Source organism: Elephantulus edwardii, unplaced genomic scaffold (genome assembly GCF_000299155.1).
Source record: "Elephantulus edwardii isolate Elephantulus edwardi_28Jun2011 unplaced genomic scaffold, EleEdw1.0 scaffold00003, whole genome shotgun sequence".
In the NCBI taxonomy this organism is placed as follows: domain Eukaryota; kingdom Metazoa; phylum Chordata; class Mammalia; order Macroscelidea; family Macroscelididae; genus Elephantulus; species Elephantulus edwardii.
The window spans coordinates 1,246,417-1,268,249 of NW_006399753.1; the positions used below are offsets into that span (position 1 = coordinate 1,246,417).

At 57.0% G+C, this 21,833-nt stretch overlaps 2 protein-coding genes across 2 annotated transcripts in view; both read left to right on the forward strand.

The window, feature by feature from the left end:
* The window catches only part of ZC3H3 (zinc finger CCCH-type containing 3), a 73,514-nt gene extending 56,049 nt beyond the window's left edge, over positions 1-17,465 (forward strand). The window contains 4 exon segments of the mRNA XM_006879434.1: positions 6,130-6,308; positions 6,533-6,816; positions 7,245-7,328; positions 17,239-17,465. Coding sequence (XP_006879496.1) covers positions 6,130-6,308; positions 6,533-6,816; positions 7,245-7,328; positions 17,239-17,465 — 774 coding nt within the window.
* A 775-nt stretch (positions 17,466-18,240) lies between these two features.
* Positions 18,241-19,320, forward strand: MAFA (v-maf avian musculoaponeurotic fibrosarcoma oncogene homolog A). Its single transcript, XM_006879253.1, has one exon. It carries the CDS (start codon positions 18,260-18,262, stop codon positions 19,286-19,288), a length of 1,029 nt encoding a protein of 342 aa, XP_006879315.1. The 5' UTR covers positions 18,241-18,259; the 3' UTR covers positions 19,289-19,320.
* Positions 19,321-21,833: the final 2,513 nt, after the last annotated feature.

The following is a 21,833-nucleotide window of genomic DNA, read 5'->3' on the forward strand; positions in this document are numbered from 1 at the left end:
AACAGTCCAGAATAAGAGCTACATAGCAAAGTGGACTGGAGGCAGGAGGGGGGGGATGGAGGGGGGGTGGATGGTACAACAATGAAATAATTTTATTTTTCAAAGAGAAAAGCGAATTGGGGTGTGGGTTGTCCTTGTTATGTGCCGTCGAGTCTCCTGCAACTCATAGCGACCCTATGTACAACAGCTCTAAACCCTGCTCTATCCTGTGCCACTGTCTCCGACATACCTTCCCCCACAATCCCAGTCATTGAGTCAATCCTTCTCCTCGAGGGTCTTCCTCTCCTGTGCCATCCCTCCACCCTCCTAAGCATGACGTCCTTCTCCAGGGAGAGGAAAATGTGCAACAATGAATGAATGGAAATGCAAGTTCTCTCTGTAAACAGTGGATAAAATCTCAATTTTAAAAAATAGTTTTCCATTATTTTGAGCAAAAAAAAGCTTTATTTCTTCCTTGCAATCTGAATACTTCTTAATTCTTTCCTTTCTGTGCTAACCAGGAATCCAGGAGAATGTTGGTTGGGTGTCTTCGAGGTGATTAGAGTTCACAGTGACCTTATGAACACCAGCTCCATCCCGCTGCCCTGTCCTACACCATTCCCGTCCCTGCCAGCTCCATCCCACTGTCCTGTCCTGCGGCTTCTCCGTCCCGCTGTCCTGTCCTGTGGCGTCCCCATCCCTGCCATCTCCGTCCCACTGTTACAGTCTCTATCTCAGCCCTTCCTGCTGATGGTCTCTTTTGCTGACCACTTTTCCCAACACAAGGGTTCTCTCCAAGGACTGGCCCATCTTGACAACATGCTCAAGGTATGAGACAAAGTCTCACCATCTCTGCCTCTGAGAAGCACCCTGGTTTCACTTCCTCCAGGGCAGACTTGTTTGTTCTTTCAGCAGTCCATGGGATAGTTGGCACTCTTCTCCCAAAGCACAGCTCAAAGGCATCAAGTCTTCTGCCGTCCTTATTCGTTGCCTGACTTTTAGGTGCATAGGAGGCAACTGGAAATGTTCTTACTCACATCAAGTGCGTCTTAGCCTTCAAACTGATGCCACTGCTCTTCAGCACCTTTGGAGAGGCCCTAGGCAGCGAACGTTTCCTATGCAGGAGGTCTCGGTTTCTTGACAGCTGCTACCATCGGTATTGATTGTAGTTCCAAGTAAAATGACGTTGTTGACAGCTTGAGTATTTTCTCTTTCTCTGTTGTGCTTTTGACTATTGGTCCAGTAATGGCACTGACCCATTTCACAAAGTAACATATGATCAAGAGCCGGTGGTGATGAAGGAAGAAGTCCAAGCTGCTCTGAAGGCACTAGCAAAAAGAAGGCCCCAGGAGTTGATGGGTTACCGGATGAGATGTTTCATCAGACAGGTGCAACCCTGGGCATGCTCACTATTCTGTGCCAAAAAATCTGGAAGACAGCTACCTGGCCAGCTGACTAGAAGAGATCTACATTTGTTCATCACTGGGGATCATTTATGATATCACATGGACCTTGGCTAAAGCAGAGAGTACCAGCAAGATGTTTACTTGTGTTTTATTGGTATGCAAAGGCATTTGGATCATAACAAATGAGAAGGATAGGAATCCCAGAGCACTTAATTGTGCTCATGTGAGCTCTACGCAGAGACCAGGAGGGACATTGCTAGAACAGAGCAAGGAAACACTGCGTGGTTTCAAGTCAGGAAGGTGTGCATCAGGGCTGTGGCCTTTCTTCATACTTATTCAGTACATATGCTGAGCAGGTAATTCAGGAAGCTGGGCTTCATGACGAAGAACGTAGCATCAGGATTGAAGGAAGATTTATCAGCACTGTGTTAGGCAAATGACATGACTTTGCTTATGGAAAGTAAAGACTTGAGGCCCTTGCTGGTGAGGAGCCAAGACCGCAGCCTTTGGTACCGCGCACGGCAGTGAACGCTGACGTGTCTTATTATAACAGTAAATGCGCCTAACCTGCCCTCCTCACTCACAGTGCTGTGTGGACGCTTCTTGAAGTTAGGCAGAGGAACTTTTCTTCTGTCGGTGGTTTTCCAGGTGTTTTGTGGTTTTCTTTTAACTTTGGATGTTGAATTTTAGGAATCATTTCTTTCATATCTATCAGATAATCTTATGATTCCTCTTTTTTAGCCTGTTAATATGCTAATTTCTGTCCAGTTCTTTTGTAATGTCACACACCAACCCTACATTCCTGAAATAAACCCTGTTCAGTCTTGATACCTGAATGTTTTATAAACAGCAGAACTCAGTTTACTTATAGTTTGCATAGGATGATTTCTTGCATCTTGGTTATAGATGTGTGTGTGTGTGTGTGTGTGTGAGAGAGAGAGAGAGAGAGAATGAGTTTCTTGGTTGTACACATCTCTCTTTCTCTCTCCATGTATGTATGTATGTGTGTGTGGTGGTGGTGTTAGAATGATGCGTTTCTTGATTACTTGACAGACTTTGCCGTAAAACCCTTGGTGCTAGAACCTGCTTTTTTTTCCCAGGACCATTTCAAACTCCTTGATGGTTACTGACTTCAAGTTTTGTTTTCCTTCTTGTCAGTTTTTCTAGAATTTGCCAATTTCACTTGGTTTTTTGTTGTCTAGTATAGAGGCAGGAGAGGCATCCAGTTCTGTAACAACCTCTGGAAACCCTGTGAACCTGGAAAGAGGATGAAAGTCACGCAAGGGTAGAGGACTTTCATTCGTAGGGTCGCTATTATCGCACTTAACAACGTTTATCCATTCTGTCAAAACAAAGATTGACACCTTGTTATGCCCCAGCCGTGGCCCTCTGTCACTTCTTCACTGTATATATTCAGGTATTTACTGCAGTCTAGTTGAGTAAATGGATTAACATTTTTAAAGAGCTGTCATTTGACTGTCTGGAGTTTTGTTGTATTTTCGCTGTCTGTTCTGAACTTTGGGTTAATTTTCTTGAGCCTCTCACTCTTAAGCTGTGAGATAAGTCACTGTTGCAGATGTAAACCATAGAGGCTATGCATTGCCCTGTACATACTGCTTTAGCTCTATCCCACAAGTAGGTGTTTGTTGTTGGTTGTGTTTTGGGGTTTTTTTTTTTAATATTAATGCACACTTTTAAAAATCAGGCAATAGTTTGACAGTAAAAAGGCTGTTTATTTATGGAATATTGTTATGTTAGGTTAAACTTGTAGGATGCTAAACCCTTAGAACTAAGGTGATCCAACAGAATGTGGAAATAATAGAACAAGATCACTAATATCACACACAAATAAAATCTTGCTGAAGATTATCCAAAAGTGACTGGAATAGTATCAAGAACCACCAGAAATACAAGCTGGGTTTAGAAGAGGCCGTGGCTCTAGGAACATCATTGTCAGTGTCAGATGGATCTTGGCTGAAAGCAGAGTATCAGAGAAATCTGTGTTTCATTGATTGTGGATCACAAAAAAATGTGGCTAACCTTGAGAAGAATGGGAATCCCAAAACACTTGATTATGCTTATGTGAAACCTATTCTTGGACTAGGAGGCAGTCATCAAAATAAAGCAGGGAAACATTGCATGGTTCAAAATCAGAAAAGGAGTGCATAGGGATGTGTCCCGTCTCTATACATACCTTTTCAGACTGCATGCAGAACAGCGTATTTGAGAGGCTGGACTTCATGGAGGAATGTGGCATCAGGATTGGAGGAAGATTCATCTGACAGTCTGCGTTGTGCAGATGATACAACCTGACTTGCTGAAACTGTGGAGAGCCTCAGCTTCAGCCTTTGCTGCAGAGTCAGGGACTGTAGTTGCAATATGAATTGAAGGTCAACATCTAGAAAAAGAAGATTCTTACCTTTAATCCAATTGGCAGCATCAGTATGGATGGAGAAGAGATTGAGATTGTTAACAATTTTAGCTTACTCGGTTTCACAGTCAACACTCTTAGCACCAGCAGTCTGGAAATCAAAAGACAAATCGCATTAGGAAAGTCTGCTATCAGAGACCTCTCCAGAGTATGGAAGAACAATGATATCAGTCTAGAGACTAAGGTGCACCTAATCCAGGCCATGATCTTCAGAATTACTTGCTATGCATTAGAGAGCAAATATCACAATGACCAAATATCACAGAAGAACTGATGCCTTTGAGTTGTGGTCCTGGAGTATTGAACATACCATGGGCTGCCCAGAGAACTAACAGATCTGCCCTGGAAAGGGTGAAACCAAGCTGTCTTGGAGGCAATGATTTTAAAACTCTGTTTTGGCACGTGGCCAGGAGGGACCAGACTTTGGAGAAGGACTTCATGCTTGGAAGGGTCAAGGGACAGCGCAGGAGAGGAACACCCCGGATGAGATGGATTGACACCATAATTGGGGGAATGAGGGTAGGTGTGTCAGAGACAGTGAGATTAGCTCAGGACAGGGCAGAGTTCAGGGCTACTGTGCATATTGTCACTGTGAGTCCTAGTTGACTGACAGTACGTAACAACAGCAAGGTTTACCCCGAGGAGTGAGGGGGAGGAAAGAATGGAAAAATCAGCTGCTTTTTTATCAGTTGCTTTTCAGATTTGATACTTGCTGCTTCAAAAGATGCTTTTTACAGAAATCTAGATTGTGAAAAGAAAAAGAAGAAAAGCTACTTATAATTATTTCCACGTGCATTTCACCGGGCAGTGGTCACGAAGAGAGGGAAGACACAGCGGTTTGCCAGGAGGTCAAGCCCAGCAACTTCAGGCTCTGCTGTGCTGAGTTCTTCCTGAATCCCTGCTGAGCCTCCCGAGAGGCGGCCGAGCAAAATCCAAGCGCGCCCCGTCCCAGCTTCTCGTTCTGTCCCCTCAGTGGGCCGCGGGTGTGTGGTTTCCGTGTGGCCGCGTGGCGGTCATTTCCGTCTGGTTTGTGTTTGATCTGGGGACTGAGTAGCGACTTCAGAGTTCTCTGGTGCAGAGCTTCCCTGTTCTGCATTGGTTGGTTCTGCACTGATCAGGTTCTGCCTTGTGTCTGGTGGGTCCTGTGTTAGGGGCTGTTGGAATGGTGAGTCTGCATGGTGTGGCTGTCACACTCGTGTTCTGAGCCTCTGAACCCCTGTGTGTGCTGCCGTCTCCACACCACCACGTGGCTCCACTCAGCACCGACCTCATGCCCTCAGCCCGACGTCCACCCAGTGACGGGCTCACACGCAGCCTGACGAGCTCACACAGATGCCAGGCTGAGCAGCCCACCGTGTATGAGCCACACGGGGCCCCCGCCAGGCCGTACACTCACTGTGTGTCCCCCGCAGGTGTCCTTTCTGGCCACCCTGCCTTGCTGAGCGTCATGGGTACCCACACGCTCACCTGCGCCAACCCTGCCTGTCTCCACACATCCTCTCTGGTGACAGGCAGCCCAGGTGGTGGCTGGACCTGCGTCTGTGGCCGGACAGCTCTGTAGGGATGACATGAACAAGCGAACACTCATGGATGGGCCAGCCTCTCGGGTGAAGGGACTAGAAGCGGGGCCCAGAAAAGTGTGGGCAAGAGCAAGGACACGGGCACTGGGGTGCTGGGACTCTGAGCAGAGACTTGCCCACATGTGCGGGCGTCCCTGGGTGGCAGTTGGGGGCCGATTCCAGGGCAGGCATGGACTCTTCCTCCATCTCCAGAGCTGCAGGGTGGTCATGGCTGGGGTCAGCTGCTGAGGGCACTCAGGGAGGTTGGCATTTCCCGGGAGCCATGGAGCACCCTGGTGGCACTGTGGGTTAGACCTAGGACTGTTAACTGAAAGGTTGGTAGTTTGCTGCTAGGGGAAGAATATGTGGACGTGGTTCTGTGACACAGCCTCAAAGCCAGGTCGCTGGGTCTTGCAGGTCTGGTTGTGGTTGCCTCTGGCAAGTGGGTGTGGCCTCCTGTGGTGGGTTGATGTGCCTTTATGGGTGTCCGGTGGCCCCGCTGCCCTTTGTGGGTGTTGGCCACAGCAGGGGATCTGGGGTAGTGTGATGCCCTTCCCTGGGTGGAGGGCCTCAGTGTGGTGGGGCACCTGCCGCAGGGTCTCTGGCTGCTTGACAGGTGCCCCCGACCTGCTGAGCATCCGGGCTGTGCTGGCCTCGGCCAGTGGACCCTGACTGTCCAGCCGCTGTAGGTGTGTCGGCAGAGGGCGGTGGCTCCTGGCCCAGATCACTGTCCCCAAACCTGTCCTCCCCACAGTGCAAGAAGAAACACACACTCCTCTGTCCTGACTTCTCTCGCCGGGGCGTCTGTCCCCGTGGTGCCCAGTGCCAGCTGCTTCACCGCACCCGGAAGCGTTCAGGCCGGCGGGCCTCGTCGGCCCCCTCACCCAGTGACACGAGCCCCCGGAGCAGGGTTTCCAGCAGCCACATGCCCAGGTGATGGATAGATGGCAGCTGTGGGTGGGTGTGAGCAGCCCCACCCTCTGGCTCCAGGACAGAGACCCTGACCTTGAGAGGTGGCCACGGGGGGGACCTGGGTGGAGAGGGGGCTGGGGCCCTTTGGGTGGCAGGAGGGTGGAGGTCAGCAGTGTTCTCCCTGCCCCACCCTCGCCCCTGCTCAGGCCTGAACTGCTCCCCTGCACCCTGACCTTTACCTGCAGGAAGCCCTCAGCTGCCCAGCGCCCCCCCAGGCTGATACCCAAGAGCCCCACCTCCACAGCGACGGTTGTTCTGGCCTCCACCTCCCAAGAGCTGTCTGGTTCGCCTACTCCCTCCTCGCCCTCCTCCCAGGCCTCCCTGGACCCCAAGGTGGCCTCTGTCCATGAGCCAGCGTCGTCTGTGCTGGGCTCCAAGCTGCCCTCCTTCATCTCCCTGCGCTGCTCACCCAGCCCGGCCCCCCAGGCTGGTGCCTGTGTCCCCAGGAGTTCCCCGCGCAAGGACTCAGGTACGCAGGAGCACTGGCCCTCAGCCCCCTTGCAGGCTTCCAGCCGAGGGCTGATTTAATTCGAAAGCACCCTTTTTTGTTAATTTGTTCGGGAAGAGTGCTGAGGCTCCTGGAGAGAACAGATGTTGCTCCACCCCCTGTGAGCTTTTGGGGCTCCATAAATGGCTCCACTCAGCCTTGTTGAAGAGAGAGAAGAAGATTTTATGGCTACAAACGACCCTCTCTGTAAACATTTTACAGCTCTCTGCGCGTTTGAGCGACGATAAACCCCAAGCAGCTCTGCGGGCTGCACATTTGCGACCATACGGCTATCATTTTACTGTCATATTTCACAGTCGTAACGTTAATGGGAGACGCTGGCGGCAGCTTCACCAGCTCTGTGCGCTCACTCCATGCCGGCCTCCTCCAACTTCCCTGTGCCCCCCCAGGGGGCATGAGTGCTGGGGCCTGGTCAGGAGGCCAGACAGCCCCCCACCTTCTGCCCTTGATAGCCAAGGCCAAGGCCAGGAGAAGTGGGCCTGGGACAGTGGCCAAAACCTGAGAGAGGTGTTGTCCTGGGGGCCCAGAACTGGCTCTTGCTCTAACTCTGGGGGACACAGACAGACAGACAGACAGGAGTCCTGAGAGTGTGGGGACTGGCATGCCTGTGGGTCACTTCATGGAGGCACTTGTGTCCCCCAAGGGCTGGGTGATCTGGAGGGTGCCTATAAGGTATATAGGGTGGGATTCAAACCCCTGCGCACCACCCACTGTGCCAGGCCCCTCTGAGGGAGCTTCCCTTCCATGCCCCCTCCCCTCCCTCCTCACTACCGCCCCTCCCACCTCCAGACCACAAATGTCACCTGCACAGGACTTTCTGAGCCCACGCAGCCTGACAGATGACTGAGCACATGTGTGCTGCATGTGTGTGCGTGTGTGTGGTGTACACATGGGTGTGTATGTGTGTGATATGTATTACTTGTGTGTGTTCATGTGTATGATGTGTCTGCACGTGTGCACTTCTGTGCAAGTGGGTGTGAAGCGTGTGTGGTCACAAATGAGTGAGAGGCAGGTCTGCATGTGTGTGTGGAGTGTGGGGTACGTGCTACTCACTGTGTATGTGGGCACACTGAAGCACGTGGCAGACGTGTGTGAACATCTGTGTGCACGTGAGAGAGAATGAGAGGAACGCGGGCATGTGGTCTGGGCTGCATGTGTGTGCGTGCACCCGTGTGTCTGACAGCGCGGCTCCAGGTGTGGTGGCTTGGCGGGGAGACGCCACTGGCTGAGCTCCTGGGATTTCTAGCTCACACCTGCTCCCCCCCACTCAGTACTCCTCCCCCACCCCACTCAGCACCCCGCCCCCACTAAGTACTGCTTGCCCTACCCCCACTCACCCACCCCCACTCAGCACTCCCATCTCTGGGGGGATGGCTGAGTGGTCTCTGGCTGGACCCTGAGGCTAGCATGGCAGAGCTGGAGGCCAGGCCGTGACCAGAGGTGTCTGTGGCCTCCCTCTGTGCAGCTTTGTCCAGCAGAGCCTGCCTGCAGCCTTGGCCCCTCTGACACTGTCCTCCCTCATAGGAAAGTCTCTGCACATCAAACCCCGCCTGTAAGAGCCATCCTGCTGCCTCACGTCTGGACCACAGGAAGTCAGCTCCACGCTGTCAGGAGGGCACCCTGGATGCACAGCCTCTGAGATCACTGTGTGTGCCTGCCTGACCAGCCCATGCCCCCTCCCTGCTCCTTGTCAGTGAGCCCAGACCTCAAGCACCAGAGCACCAGGCCTGGGCTATTCTGGCCTGTTTTACCCATCCAGAAGAGGCCCTACCAGCCACAGGGCATTTTCCATTCAGCAATAAATAAAGATTGTGTTCCATGGTTGTGCTTTCTGAATGCCACCTGCTAGGGGCTGCCTAAGAGGTCCAGTCAGTCACAGAGAGGCAGACCCAGCTGGGGACAGCAGGGTCCCCAGAGGTCTGCTGTTGGCTTTCCACCTGACCCTAAGCTATGTGACCTGGGGCTGGCACCTGGTGACTACTGTAGGGGTAATGCTGCAGCCAGCCCTGCTGCACCCCCCTCTGAGCAGGTACGTCAGGGTCTCTGGGTTCCACTTCCCTGCCCTCTGGATGGTTTAGAGACCAGGTCACCACAGAGCCAGAAGCCTGTGGCAGCAGATGGCCAGCCCCACATCTTGTCCTGCATATTTCTAGGCCAAGCTCTTGACTCCAGGGCCAGCTGATGGCATTCTGGACTGGACAGGGCCCAGCAGGATTCCAGGAGTAGTGGGGGAAAATCAGGGCCAGGTGTTCCATACCCTAGAGAGATGGTGCCTGGCCTTGGAGGACAGCCAGGCCCCTCCAGCAGGCCCATCCTGGGCTGTCCCCTCCCGACCTCATGATGCTAACAGATCTTACACGTGAGGCCAGAGCAGCCACTTTCCAAGTGGCATCCCTCCCCTAAGGAGGTCAGCCCTCTCACATTCCTCTCTTGAGGTGAAGAGCCCCCACGTGTCCCTCCCCTAAGGTGATCTGCCTCTCCCATTCTTCCCCTGAAGTGGATCACCCCCACACGTCCCTACCCTATGTGGGTGCCCTATACACATCCCTCTTCTGAGATGAACAGCTCCACACGTCCCTTCTCTGAGGTGGACAGGTCCCACATGTCCCTCCTCTGAAATGGACAGCTCCATATGTCCCTCCTCTGATATATCTGATATGTGGATGACCCCCACATTTCCCTCCTCTGACATAGATGGCCCTCAAATGTCCTCCTGGGGTGGACAGCCCTACATATCCTTCCTCTGAGGTGACTGACCCCCACGTGTCCTCCCCTGAAGTGGATGGCCCACGTGTCCCTCCTCTGAGGTGAATTGCCCTCTCACGACCCTTCTCTGAGGTGGAACGCTCCCACATGTCCCTCTGAGATGGATGACCACACATCATTCTTCTGAAGTGAATGGCCCACGTGTGTCCTAGGTGAGCAGAACTGTGCAAGTTGTTTGCAGGCCCCTTGGTGCTGAGAGGTGGCACCAGCAGGCTGGCACAAGCTCTATACTGGACCCTCCTCCCTTGGACATGTGGCTTCTCAATGCCAGTGGTGCAGCTCTGCTACTTAGCCCCCTTCTGGCCTCTCTTGCCCCTTCCCTGCCAGAGGGCATGTTTGTGCTGAGGCCTGCTGGCAGGAGCAGATGATCCTGTTGGTTGGTGGGGCACAGACTGGCAGGAGAGGGCTGCTGGGCCCCCAGACCAAGCCACCTAGACTAAAGGCTGACAGTATGGGGAGCTAGTGGGTCCTCCAGGCTGAGACCCTGAAGCTGAAGGGTAATAGCTGGGGGCATGAGCAGGAGCAGCCTGCAGATGTGGAGGCTTTGGGAGTGAGGTCCAGATCAGGGAGCAGGGAACCCTGGGTCCCAGCAGAACCTATGTGAGATCCTGTCAGAACCACCACTGGGGACTATGGTGATGACCCTTTGTCACACCTTGTGTAGTGTGTTGAACCTATGTGGCATGCTGTCCTTGCTGTGTGGTACGACCCTGTACTGTGTGCTGACCCTGCATGGTTTGCTGACTTGGTGTAATCACCCTGCATGGTGTGACTTTATGTAGAATGCACTGTGTGGTATGGCCACCTTGTATGGTGTGAGAACCCTGCATAGTGTGTGGTCCATATGTGGTGTACTGATTTTATGTGATGTGCTGACCCTTAATGGTGTACTGACACTATGTGGTGTCACCCCGGGTGGTGTGCTGACCCCACTGCATGGTGTGCTGATGCTGTGTGGTGTGGTCACCCTCTGTGGTATGCTGACCCTGCTGCATGGTGTGCTGACACTGGTGTGGTTACCCTCTGTGGTGTGCTGACCCTGTTGCATGGTGTGCTGATGCTGTGTGGTGGTCATCCTGTGTGGTGTGCTGACTCTTTTGCATGGTGTACTGACACTGGTTTGGTCACCCTGTGTGGTGTGCTGACCCTGTTGCATGGTGTGCTGATGCTGTGTGGTGTGGTCACCCTGCGTGGTGTGCTGACCCTGTTGCATGGTGTGCTGACTTGCATGCTATGATCACCTTACATAGTGTGCTGACCCTGGCTAGGCAGGCAGCTGAACTAGGGTGGGGCTGAGGGCTCAGCCATGACCCAGACACATGGGCACACACAGACATGTCCATCCAGAGAAGCTAGGAGGAGGAAGGAAGGCTTCCTTCAGAGCTGGAAGATGTTAGGCCAGTCACAAAAGGACAAGCACCATGTGACTTCACTTATGTAAAGATAATTGTGTAGAGACCAAAGTGTGTTAGTGGGGTCAGTGGTGATTATACTGTCACATTGACTATGGTTGCACAGTCCATTACAGTAATTGTCAATAAATTGTACACTTGTAACAAGTGGAGCTGATAGTTTTGTGACAGGTATTTACAACTACAAAACACCTTCCAAGGTTGGTCAGGTGTAAGCAGCCATGTCGTGGGGTTGGAGGCTCAGGTCTGGTCCCAGGGGACAGCCAGTCAATGCATCTGTCCTGTGCGTAGCCATCCAGGACACGCAGCTGGCTTGACTCACCTGGGCCAGCAGAAAAGGAACAGGTACAGGAGCATTATGTGACCAGTGAGGCCAACCGAGGCCACAGTGCCTGGCCATCATTACTGGACATTTGGATCAAAGATTCCAAAGAGATAACCTTGATCAAAAGGGAGGGAAATGCAGAACTTAAATTCTCTTGAATTCCAGACTTCCTGGCACTGAGAGGTTGGATGAATCCCTAAAACTGTGGTCCTGAGGGATCTTTAAATATGAAATCAAAAGGAACACTGAAGGTGTCAAAACCAGAACTCATTCACGTGCAGGCAGAGCCGACTTGTGGCTAACCCCAGCCAGTTTTCTGAGGCTGTAGGTTGTAGGGGAGGAGACGGTCCGTCTTCCTCCTGTGGAACTCCTGGAGAATTTGAACTGGCAGAGAGGCTCTATCTCTACGACTCCCCACCAACAAGGTCACCAGGACTCCCTAAAGCCGTCCGTGGTTTAGCATCACTCTCGGTGAAAGGCCAGCCTGGTTTTGGAGCTGTCTGTAGGGAGTAAACTGACAGCAGCAACCTGATAGATGAAGACCTTAGGAAGCGGTGGTCAGTGCTGACGTGGGTTGTGGCTTGTACGTATATGTTCACCATGACAACCAAGCTTGAAGCAGGTGGAAGGAAGCCTTGGGGGACGGGTATCCTGGAGCACGAGGCTCTCCTGCTCCGCACCAGCATCTCCACCCTGAATGGAGCCCTTCCCGTCATCACCACCAAGTGCTGAGCAGTGTGGCCTGGACCACAGCACACAGATCCCACACGACTGATCACAGAGGGTGTCCATCAGCTGAGGAAGTTCCGTCAGCTCAGGGAGAGGTGTCCACCCACTGAGAACAGAGCAGCTGGCCTTGATGGACCCTCTCTGTCTTCTCTGTCCCTTTGGCCTTCTCTAAGCCCCTACCCTACCCAAGTCCCCTTCATCATCTGTCCACCCATGTCTCCTCTGTCCAGCCACATTCCCTCTGTCCAGCCATTTCCCCCTCTTGTCCTACCATGCACCTCTGTCCTGTCCATGACTCCTCTGCCCAGCCATGTACTCTATCCAACTATGTCCCCTCAGTCCAGCCATGTCCTCTCTGTCCATGCATGTCTCCTCCATCCTGGCTACACTGCTTGCATTTTCTGCCATGTCCCTTCTAGTCCTCCAGCCCCTGGACACACCTCATCTTCCAGCCTCATGCAGAACCTCTGTCTGTGTCTCATGGCCTACGGCTGAACAGAAGGGACATGGGAGGGTGGCCTGTGAGCACAGCATATGCTTCCATGCTGGTCAGCGCCCAAGCTCAGCAGCATGTCCACCTTGCCCACAGCCACCACAAGCTGGAAGTCCTTGCACCCACTTGTCACCTTGCTCCCAGCCCCCTCCCCAAGGGGCCTACAGCCAGGGGATGGGCAGAGATGACCCTATGTCACTCGGCCCAGCAGGCACCAAGAGGTGAGAGGCCACATCACCGTGGACTGAGCTGACCCCTGTCACAGAAGCCAGTGGCTTTGTTTTCCCAGTTCTAGACTCCCATGCATTCAGCATGTCTAGGTCATCCATCAGCTGTCCACCGTCCATTCTGTGCACCAGCCTGGCCATCAAGCAGCTGGCAGCCCCTTAAACTCATGTGAGACAAAGGCCCCCAATTAGAGGGCACACAGAGCCCCAGATTAGCCCTGCTTCCTATGCCGAGAGCCCCAGCATCCCACTAGGCCTGGGCCCCTCCCATTGGTCAGCACCCTTGACCACACAAAGCCCAGCCTGCGCTACCTTCAACTCCTCAGCACCTGGCCACCTCCTTCTGAGCCCCCAGAACCCTGTCAGCCTCCTCTGACCCTCAACACCCAGTCAGCCCGTTGTGATCCCCAACATCCATCAGCCCCCCCTGATATCCCAGCACCCATCCAGATACCCCAACACCCAGTCAGCCCCTTGTGATCCCCAACATCCATCAGCCCCCCCTGATATCCCAGCACCCATCCAGATACCCCAACACCCAGTCAGCCCCTTGTGATCCCCAACATCCATCAGCCCCCCCGACATCGCAGCACCCAGTCAGCCCCCTTTTGAGCCTCTAACAACCAGCCAGCCCCTCTCTGATCCTCCAGCATCCAGCTGGCTCCTCTCTGAGCCCCAGCACTTGGCCAACCTCCCTCTTATTCCCCAGCACCTAGTTGGTCCCCCTGATGACCCCAGCACCTGGTGGGCCCCCTTGACCCCACTAGCACCAGTCTAGCTTCTCTCTGACCTCCAGCATCTGCCCTGCTTGCCTCAGGTACCCCAGCACCCAAGAAGCTGCTTCTTAGCCCCCCAGTACCTGGCCCACCCGGGCCCACCTAGCATCTGGCTGGGCCCCTGGCTACATCCCCTTGCTGATCTGAGTTATTCCAGCTGAGGGTCTCCCTAAATTCAGAGACCATGCAGCTCAAGACAACACTGCCAGCGACAGCAAAGCACCTGACCACCCTCCAACTGCCTGACCTCTGACCTTCTAGTGAGCAGGGTATGTCCAGTGGCCCCTGCACCAATGGGTGACCGGGACATAGACCTGCCATCTCCCAGTTCAGGGGCTGCTAGCTTGGGAGGCTCAGGGGAGGATCCTGTGTCAGCTTCTCAGGTTTTCTGATGTCCCCTAGATCTCTGGGCAGAGTCTCTTTCCTCTGTCCAGTCTGCTCTTTCTATAAAGATCTCAGAAGGCATGGGATTAGGACACCCAGTACTGCTCTGATGTCATCAACACAAGGGAGAAAGTGAGATCAGAAGTGCAGAGCACACATGTGAGTGGGGACGCTAGCCATGCTCCTGACTGTCCATGGGGTGACACACTACACCCTCCAGCTGGCCCACAGACCCAGAAGGCCCTCCTCGCTGGCCCGCAGACCTGGAGGGCCCTCCTCGCTGGCTTTCTGGAGGATTCAATCAATCGGGGACAGGCATGTAGGCACCTCCAGGCCCTGAGAACAGCCCCCTACCAACAGCCCCTGAGAAGCAATGAATCGCGGTCCCCCAGGAACAAAGCACCAGCTCAGCTGGTCACAGCCACTGTCTGTCCATCTTATGGAGAACTTCATCACAGCATAGCTATTTATCACTTTGATGGTTTGTTTCCCAGATACTGCAGTGGTACCCCGACTGTGCTCCTTCCTCTACTGACAATGTGAGAGAGCCATGCCCGCCCCAAATGTGGACACCCTTTCCTGCCCGGAGGCCACCGTGCGTGGCGGCTGTCGCTGCAGTCTGCCGACCCAGCTGGGTCTTCTGGAAACCCAGTGCCACACTGTGACGCGGCCAGCCACCTTCTGAGAGTTGTGCAGGGACCAGCTGACACCCTCTAAGGGTGCAGGTCAGCAGAGGGGTCCAGTGTCCTTGAAGCCAAGAGATGTTCCTGGACAGAATCCCTCATGGGCACCGAGCCCTCACTGTGGGTGGGCTCTCTGTGACTATGGCCCCTGTGGAGTTCCATAGGGCTGGGTGCTGAGTGGATGTGGTTTGGGGTGGTTTGAGAAGGGGTGAAAAGAGCCTTTTCAGGGGTGCCAGGGCCAGCAGTTCTCTCTATTGAGAAGCAGCTTGGGAAGGGTTTCCCGTAAGTTCTGGGACATCAGCCTGCTTAGGGCAGAATTGCTACTGCTGCCATTGTCCTCGCCCTGAGCACAGCCCGCCCAGGTCTCATCCCTGTGCTGGGCAGAGGCAGGGGTCTGCCTGGGACATGAGAAGGCCAGAACATGCCCCACTGGACAGCTGCATTCTCAGAGCGCTGGTACAGGGAACCAGAGCCCAAGCTGCTGGCCTGGGGGTGTCAAAGGTTCCATGTATCAAATCATGACCCTCACTCCACTGCGTGTCACAGTCCACCTTCCGTGTCTGTGGTCATCAGTTCATATGGGAACGGCTCCTATTGTCCATGAATAGGAGTCGCGCAGAGCGGTCCCAGTAAATCCTTTTTAAGATACAAACCAGACAAAGCTCTGGTGGCCTAGAAGGAAGAAGGTGTCCTGAATCCCAAGGACAAGAGATTCAAATCCACCAGCTGCTCTGTGGGAGAAAAATGTGCTCTCTTGTCCTGTGGGATTGTCAGAGACCCTGAAAACCTGCTGAATGGTCAGCTATGAGTCAACGCCAACACAGTGAAAAACCAAGGCAGCAGAGGATAAGAGATCCGCTAGGAGCCAAGCTGGGTCAGAGACAAGGACCCACCTATTCCAGACCCACAGAGAGCTAGCGCCTTCCCAAGACCTACCACCCTGTGCTCAGACTTTGAGCATCCTAAAAAGTGAGAAAATGAACTTGTTTCTTCAAGACACGCACAGTGTTGTCTGTGACAGCAGCACTGGGTGACTGAGACAGTGCACTGTGGTGTCTGTGACAGCAGCACTGAGTGACTGAGTCAATGCACTGTGGTGTCTCTGTGACAGCAACACTGGAGAATTGAGATAGGTCTTAAAGGTGGCTGGCAGCAGTATAGTGCCCTGGGGACCTTAGGCTGGTCCTGAGGTTTCCTTCGGCATGACAGCTCCCCAGTGCTGGGGACAGGTTGCTGGCTCCAAGAATTGCTGGGCAGCTTGTGGTGGAGAACTGATAACCCTCCCTCTTTCTGTATTGTTTTGGGAAGAGCCTGGAACCTAAGCTTTCTCCTCCCACCCTGCTCTCCCCTCACACTTGTGTGGCGTGGTGGGAAGAAGGGACGTGTGAATGAAGGAGATAAAGGATGGATGAAGGGGTGTGTGTCAGTGTGTAGGAGGGAATTCGGATTGATGAAGGGAGTGAGAGCAGGGAGACACAGGGAAGCAGGGAGCCCTGGCTAGCTCCAGACCTGGCAACACAAGTGGTTCACTCAGGGACTGGGTGTGGGGCCCCCATTTCTGGCTGAACCTGGAAGGCCAAGGCTGAAGCTTGGCTGCTCAGAGCTGGGTTAAAGCCCCCACTTGCCAGTCCTCTGCAAGTGCCCCCTGCCTGGGGTTATGAGCGGGTCCATGTCCTTGACCTGAGACCAAGAACTATGAGGAGGACCCAGCTGGGCCAGTTTTGTTGAGACCTCCACGTTGGCACCAGCGGCCAGCAGCCTGCGGAAGATGGAGCCTGGTCTGCATGGAATGAGTGTCTCACTTCTTCCCGGCCCCCACCCCTTCATGTACCCCGAGCTGAGCACCCAGGCACCTTCTAAACGCTGGGGTCTTATGTGGACCACTAAGCTCCAGCAACACATGCAGCCTGGGGGCTCCACACCTGGCTTAGGACCACATTCCCGCTGCCAGCTGGGAGAACTCGGGGTTGCCCCTAAGCCTCAGATGCAGAATCGAAGGCTGTGGACCCACAGTCTGCTCTGGCCTGGCACTCTCACCTCCTCCCCCCACCAGACCTGACTCACAAGAGAGTCCTGTACCCCCAAGCCTCCAGGCCAGCAAACGTGAGGACGCTGGGATTCTGGGCTACAGCTTGCAAAGGGTGGGCACTGCTTGGTTATAACACCATTCCTGGGGACAGCACAGCCCAAGAGCATCACCCCTGGCTGGGTCCCAGGGCTGAGACCCAAGGAGAGGGAGAGGTCGCTGTATGTCTGTCTCGCTGCTCACTGGCAAAGTCTTTGAGACTTTGAGAAAATCCACACTCGCGCCCTGCCCTCGCATCCGCCCTCTGGGACACCCGGTTCCAGTTCCAGCCAGGGGCGGGTCCCTGGCTGCTGTCGCGTCCTGGCCTGGGTCTCCTGACGCGCGCATTCACCTGAGCCCTTCTCCCACAAGAGGCCTGACCCCGGGGCAGGGCGGGCCGCGGTGGTACCTCTTCCCTTTCCTCCACGACCACCTTCTGTCCACCGCCACTGGCCCGCTCCGGCCCCGCCCCAGGGTCCCTGCTCCGCCTCAGCCCCGCCTGCCAGGGCTCCTCTGTCTGCAGGGATCCTCCGACCCTTGGGCAGTGGACTCCTCCACCCAGGGTTCGAGGGTTCGCAGACCCTGTCCCAGGAGTCTTTGCGGGTCAGCCCCCACCCCCTCACCTCGCTCCCCTGGGCCCCAGCCCCGCCCTTCCATCGCTTCTGTAACCTCTCAGCCTGCGGTCTCCACATGGTCCTGGAGCCCCGCCACGCAGGCTCCCGCGCCCAGGGGTGCCAGCAAGTTCACTGACCAGGCCTCAGCCCGCCCAAAGCGGGGCTAAAACTAACCGGCGGAGCGGCGCACGGTAGCCAGGCCAAGCGCCGCTCTGTTAACGCGCCACGGCCCCGCGGTCGGAGCTGGACTGGCCGGTGTGGTCAGGAAGGAGCTCTGACCGGCGCGGCGCAGAGGGTCAGCCTCTGGCAGGGTCCTGGGCCGGTACAACCCTCCTCAGAGTTTCGAACTGCCCGTCGCGATCCTAAGGCTTCTGGGACCCAAGAGAGTTCGTCCCCTCATCCCCGGCGCGGTCCTCGGCCCATGCAGTCCCCAACCGCGTCCACCAGAGGGCTGGGCACCCGTCTCTGCGCTCCGGCCGGTCCCCACCCCTTCTCACAGCTGTTTCTCGCCAGAGATTGACAGCTGGGCTCCGCTGTTGCCATGGGGATAGGCTAATGAGGAAGGCGGGGTTGGGGCTGCGATTGGCCCGCGCGTGCAGACCCCTGCCCGGAGAGGCGGGCCTGGGCGCCCGGCTGAATAAAGGGGAGCGCGGCTGGACGCGCGGTTGGTCGGAGGCGGGGCCGGGCCGGCGCTTGGCTGCTCGCGTGGAGCGGGCGGGCCCGGAGGAGGGGCCGGGCCAAGGGGCAGTGGGGCCGCCGGCTGCCCAGAGGCCGCCAGACTTAGCTGTACAGAAGTTCCCTGCGCGCCCTTGGGACCGACCGGTCCAGAGCCGGCGGCCCCGCTGCGCCCGCGGGGAGCGAGGGGGGAGAGGCCCCGGCTCCCCCCCTCCCCGCCGGCCGTCGGGGCGCAGTCGGGCGGGGCCCCAGGCGATGGCCGCGGAGCTGGCGATGGGCGCCGAGCTGCCCAGTAGCCCGCTGGCCATCGAGTACGTCAACGACTTCGACCTGATGAAGTTCGAGGTGAAGAAGGAGCCGCCCGAAGCCGAGCGCTTCTGCCACCGCCTGCCGCCCGGCTCGCTGTCTTCCACGCCGCTCAGCACTCCCTGCTCCTCCGTGCCCTCCTCGCCCAGCTTCTGCGCGCCCAGCCCGGGCTCCGGCGGCGGCGCGGGCGGCAGTGGCGCGGTGCCGGCTGGAGGTCCTCCCGGGCCGCCGAGCGCGGGCCCCGGGGCCGTCGGGGGCGCCGCGGGGAAGCCGGCGCTGGAGGATCTGTACTGGATGAGCGGCTACCAGCACCACCTCAACCCCGAGGCGCTCAACCTGACGCCCGAGGACGCCGTGGAGGCGCTGATCAGCAGCGGCCACCACAGCGCGCACCACGGCGCGCACCACCCGGCGGCCGCGGCGGCCTATGAGGCCTTCCGGAGCCACGGCTTCGCGGGCAGCGGGGGCGCGGACGACATGGGCTCCGGTCACCACCACGGCCCGCACCACGCGGCGCACCACCACCACGCCGCCCACCACCACCACCACCACCACCACGGCGGCGCGGCCCCCCACGTGCGGCTGGAGGAGCGCTTCTCCGACGACCAGCTGGTGTCCATGTCGGTGCGCGAGCTGAACCGGCAGCTTCGCGGCTTCAGCAAGGAGGAGGTGATCCGGCTGAAGCAGAAGCGGCGCACGCTCAAGAACCGCGGCTACGCACAGTCCTGCCGCTTCAAGCGGGTGCAGCAGCGGCACATCCTGGAAAGTGAGAAGTGCCAGCTGCAGAGCCAGGTGGAGCAGCTGAAGCTGGAGGTGGGGCGTCTGGCCAAGGAGCGGGACCTGTACAAGGAGAAATACGAGAAGCTGGCGGGCCGGGGCGGCCCTGGGGGCGCGGGCGCAGCCGGCTTCCCGCGGGAGTCCTCGCCGCCGCAGGCCGGCCCAGGCGGGGCCAAGGGTGCGGCCGACTTCTTCCTGTGAGTGGCCTCGCCGCCGCGGGGGACGGGTTCGGACAGCCCCCAGGGACGCGGCCGCGGAGACCCTCCTCCGGAGGCCGCTCCCAGCTCCTCGCCGCGGGACGGGCGCGCGTCCCCGGTGCTCTGCGCAGAACGGTGACGTTCAAGGAAGCTGGAGGCCGGTCTCCCTCCGTCACGGTCACTTGTACATACGTCCCGCGGGGCTCTCGGCGCCCCGGCCCCTCTGCCTGCTCGACCCCAGCTCGCGCTGCTCTCTCTGCAGGTCCTTGCCCTTTGGACGAACCCTTGTTACTTTTTACTTTCGGAGAATTTGTTTCTTTTGCTTGGTCATTGAAACGCCCCCCGGACCCCGCTCCTTCCCGGTGGCCCCCGAGGTCCGCCGGTCCCAGCATGTATTGCTCGCTCGGAGGGGCCGCCCGCCCCCCCTGCCCGCCTGCCCCCCACCCTGCTACTGACGTTTCCTAGCGACCAAGCCGAGGACACACCTTCCCGCTCTGTCCTGCGGCGACGATGCCCAGGGCGGTGGGGGTGGGAGCGGCGCTCGGCCCCGCTCGGCCAAGACACGCAGAGACGCGTCTTATTTGATCCTCGACAGAGGTGACAGAGTAAGGCAGCTTCTCTGGCAGAACTTTTGAGGAGGCTTCTGTGAGGGAAGGCAGGAAGGTGTGTTTTTCTTTTCAGCGGTTTTCTCTTCCTTGTGGGATGCACTTTCCCCCCAAGCTGACTGGCTCTGGACGCGCGCGAACGTCGGTGGGAGCGGGCCGAGGGCGCGGGGGTGTCCCGGCTCCAGAGTTCCGCGCCCCTTCACTGAGGAGCCCGCGCCGACGTGGTCACAGCTCCGGGGTTGCTGAGTTTGTTTTGTTTTGTGAGTTTTCCCCATTTGCTATAAAACTGAGGGAAGGAAAACAAGAACGTACAATAAATTCGTCCGGTAAGAGCCGCTGGGGCCTGGCTGCCTTGTTGCGCTCCCCTCCTGCCGCTCTTCTCCGCACCGGGGGCCCCTGGCCTGGCACCGGGCTGGGCGCGAGGGGCCTCCAGGCGCGGAACCGGCTGAAGGAGCCGAAACCGCGCCCGCAAACCCGATTCCGCGCGGCCCGCGGGCGGGGAGAACCGGCCTCGGGGTCCCAGGCCTGGAGCGGCCACCAGCTCCCGCATAGGACGCAGCGCACTTCGCTGAGGCTCGAGGGCCATAGTGTCCCCGCTCCCCACGTGGGCGGCGAGCCGGGGCAGGGGCGGTGCCAAGCTCGCGTGGGGCCGGGCGCGGCCACACGGAGTCTGCAAAGGTGGGGAGAGGACGCCGGGCGCCCCCCAATTGCCATCTCCGCCTCCGCAGCTTCCTCTGCGCCGGGGCAGCCCCTCCTGAGGCTGCGCTGCTTCCCGGGCCGCAGCTCGGGCCGCTGCCGTTTGCGGTACAGTGCTCCGAGCAGGGACAGCCAGTGCCGGCCGGTCCTGCTCGCTCGGCCCCATCCGCGCATTTTGTCTCCCTCGCTCCTTCCCCTGTTGCGTGCATCCACCCGGCATTATACGTGTGTGTCTGTCTGTCCGTCCGTCTCTCCATCCCTGTCTCCGTCTCTCTCTCTTCTGCATGTAGGTTGGATGGAGTATACTGAGTGTCTGTAGGGGTTTGAGTAAAATCCCCAACTCAGGAGACTCCTGGTCCCCAGGAGATAGCGGGCACTGGCTGCTAGTGAAAGGAGTGAGGATGGGGAGGAGGAGGGTTTAGGGTGTCCTTGCGGCAGGAGACCCCGGCACCCAGCACACCTAGTGTGGCCCTTTGTGGGCAGGGCAACAAGGCTGGTTTTGCAGCCGTTTTGTCAAGTCCAGAAGGGTGCTGCGAGTGGAGGCACCAGGCAGAGTCCCCGAGTCTGCACTGGCAGCAGGAACCCAGGCAGTTTTGGGGGAAGGGGGTGGCAGAGAGCCGGGGCTTCTCAGCGGGGCCCCCTTGTCAGGTTCCTTACGTGGTTGGGGCGACCTGAGTGTCACAGAGCCCAGGGAAGGCTGGAGGTGGCCCTTTGCCGGCACTGGGCAGAGCTGGTGCAGGCGCTCAGCGAGTGTGAGTCTGCGTTCATCTCACCTTCACAGGTTTCCCCGTAGTCTGGCTTTCCCTGGGACTCGGTGCTGCAGGTAGAAGAGGAAGAACTGCAACCAGGAAGTGCCCGGCTTGCTGGATATTGAGTTCTATGGAGAGCTCCCCAGAAACGGGCAGGGAAGCCAGGCGCTGGGGTCCAGCTCTGCACCCTTCCCACCGGCAGCCTGGGCCACACCACGCTCCAAAGGCTGCTTATGCAGGAGGCCGGTGCTCTGTCCCTACGAAGAGTCAGCTCCCCCAGCTGTTCTTGGTACTGTCAGGCCCTGGCTGGGGACAGGAACAGGGAAGAAGGTGGGGTCAGATTCTTGGCCAGTGGGGCTGGGGGGTGGCAGTGTGAGATAGAGTCTTCAGGAAACCTCCCTGTCAGACCCAGGCCTGTGAAGCAACAAGAGTGCACAAGCCTCCGAGGGTCTCCAGTCCGCTGTGCAGCTGTGTCTGTGTGTGGTGTGCATGTCTGTGT

What these genes read in the sequence shown, in the direction of transcription:
- MAFA (XM_006879253.1), top strand. Translation starts at nt 18,260, where the DNA reads ATGGCCGCGGAGCTGGCGATGGGCGCCGAGCTGCCCAGTAGCCCGCTG.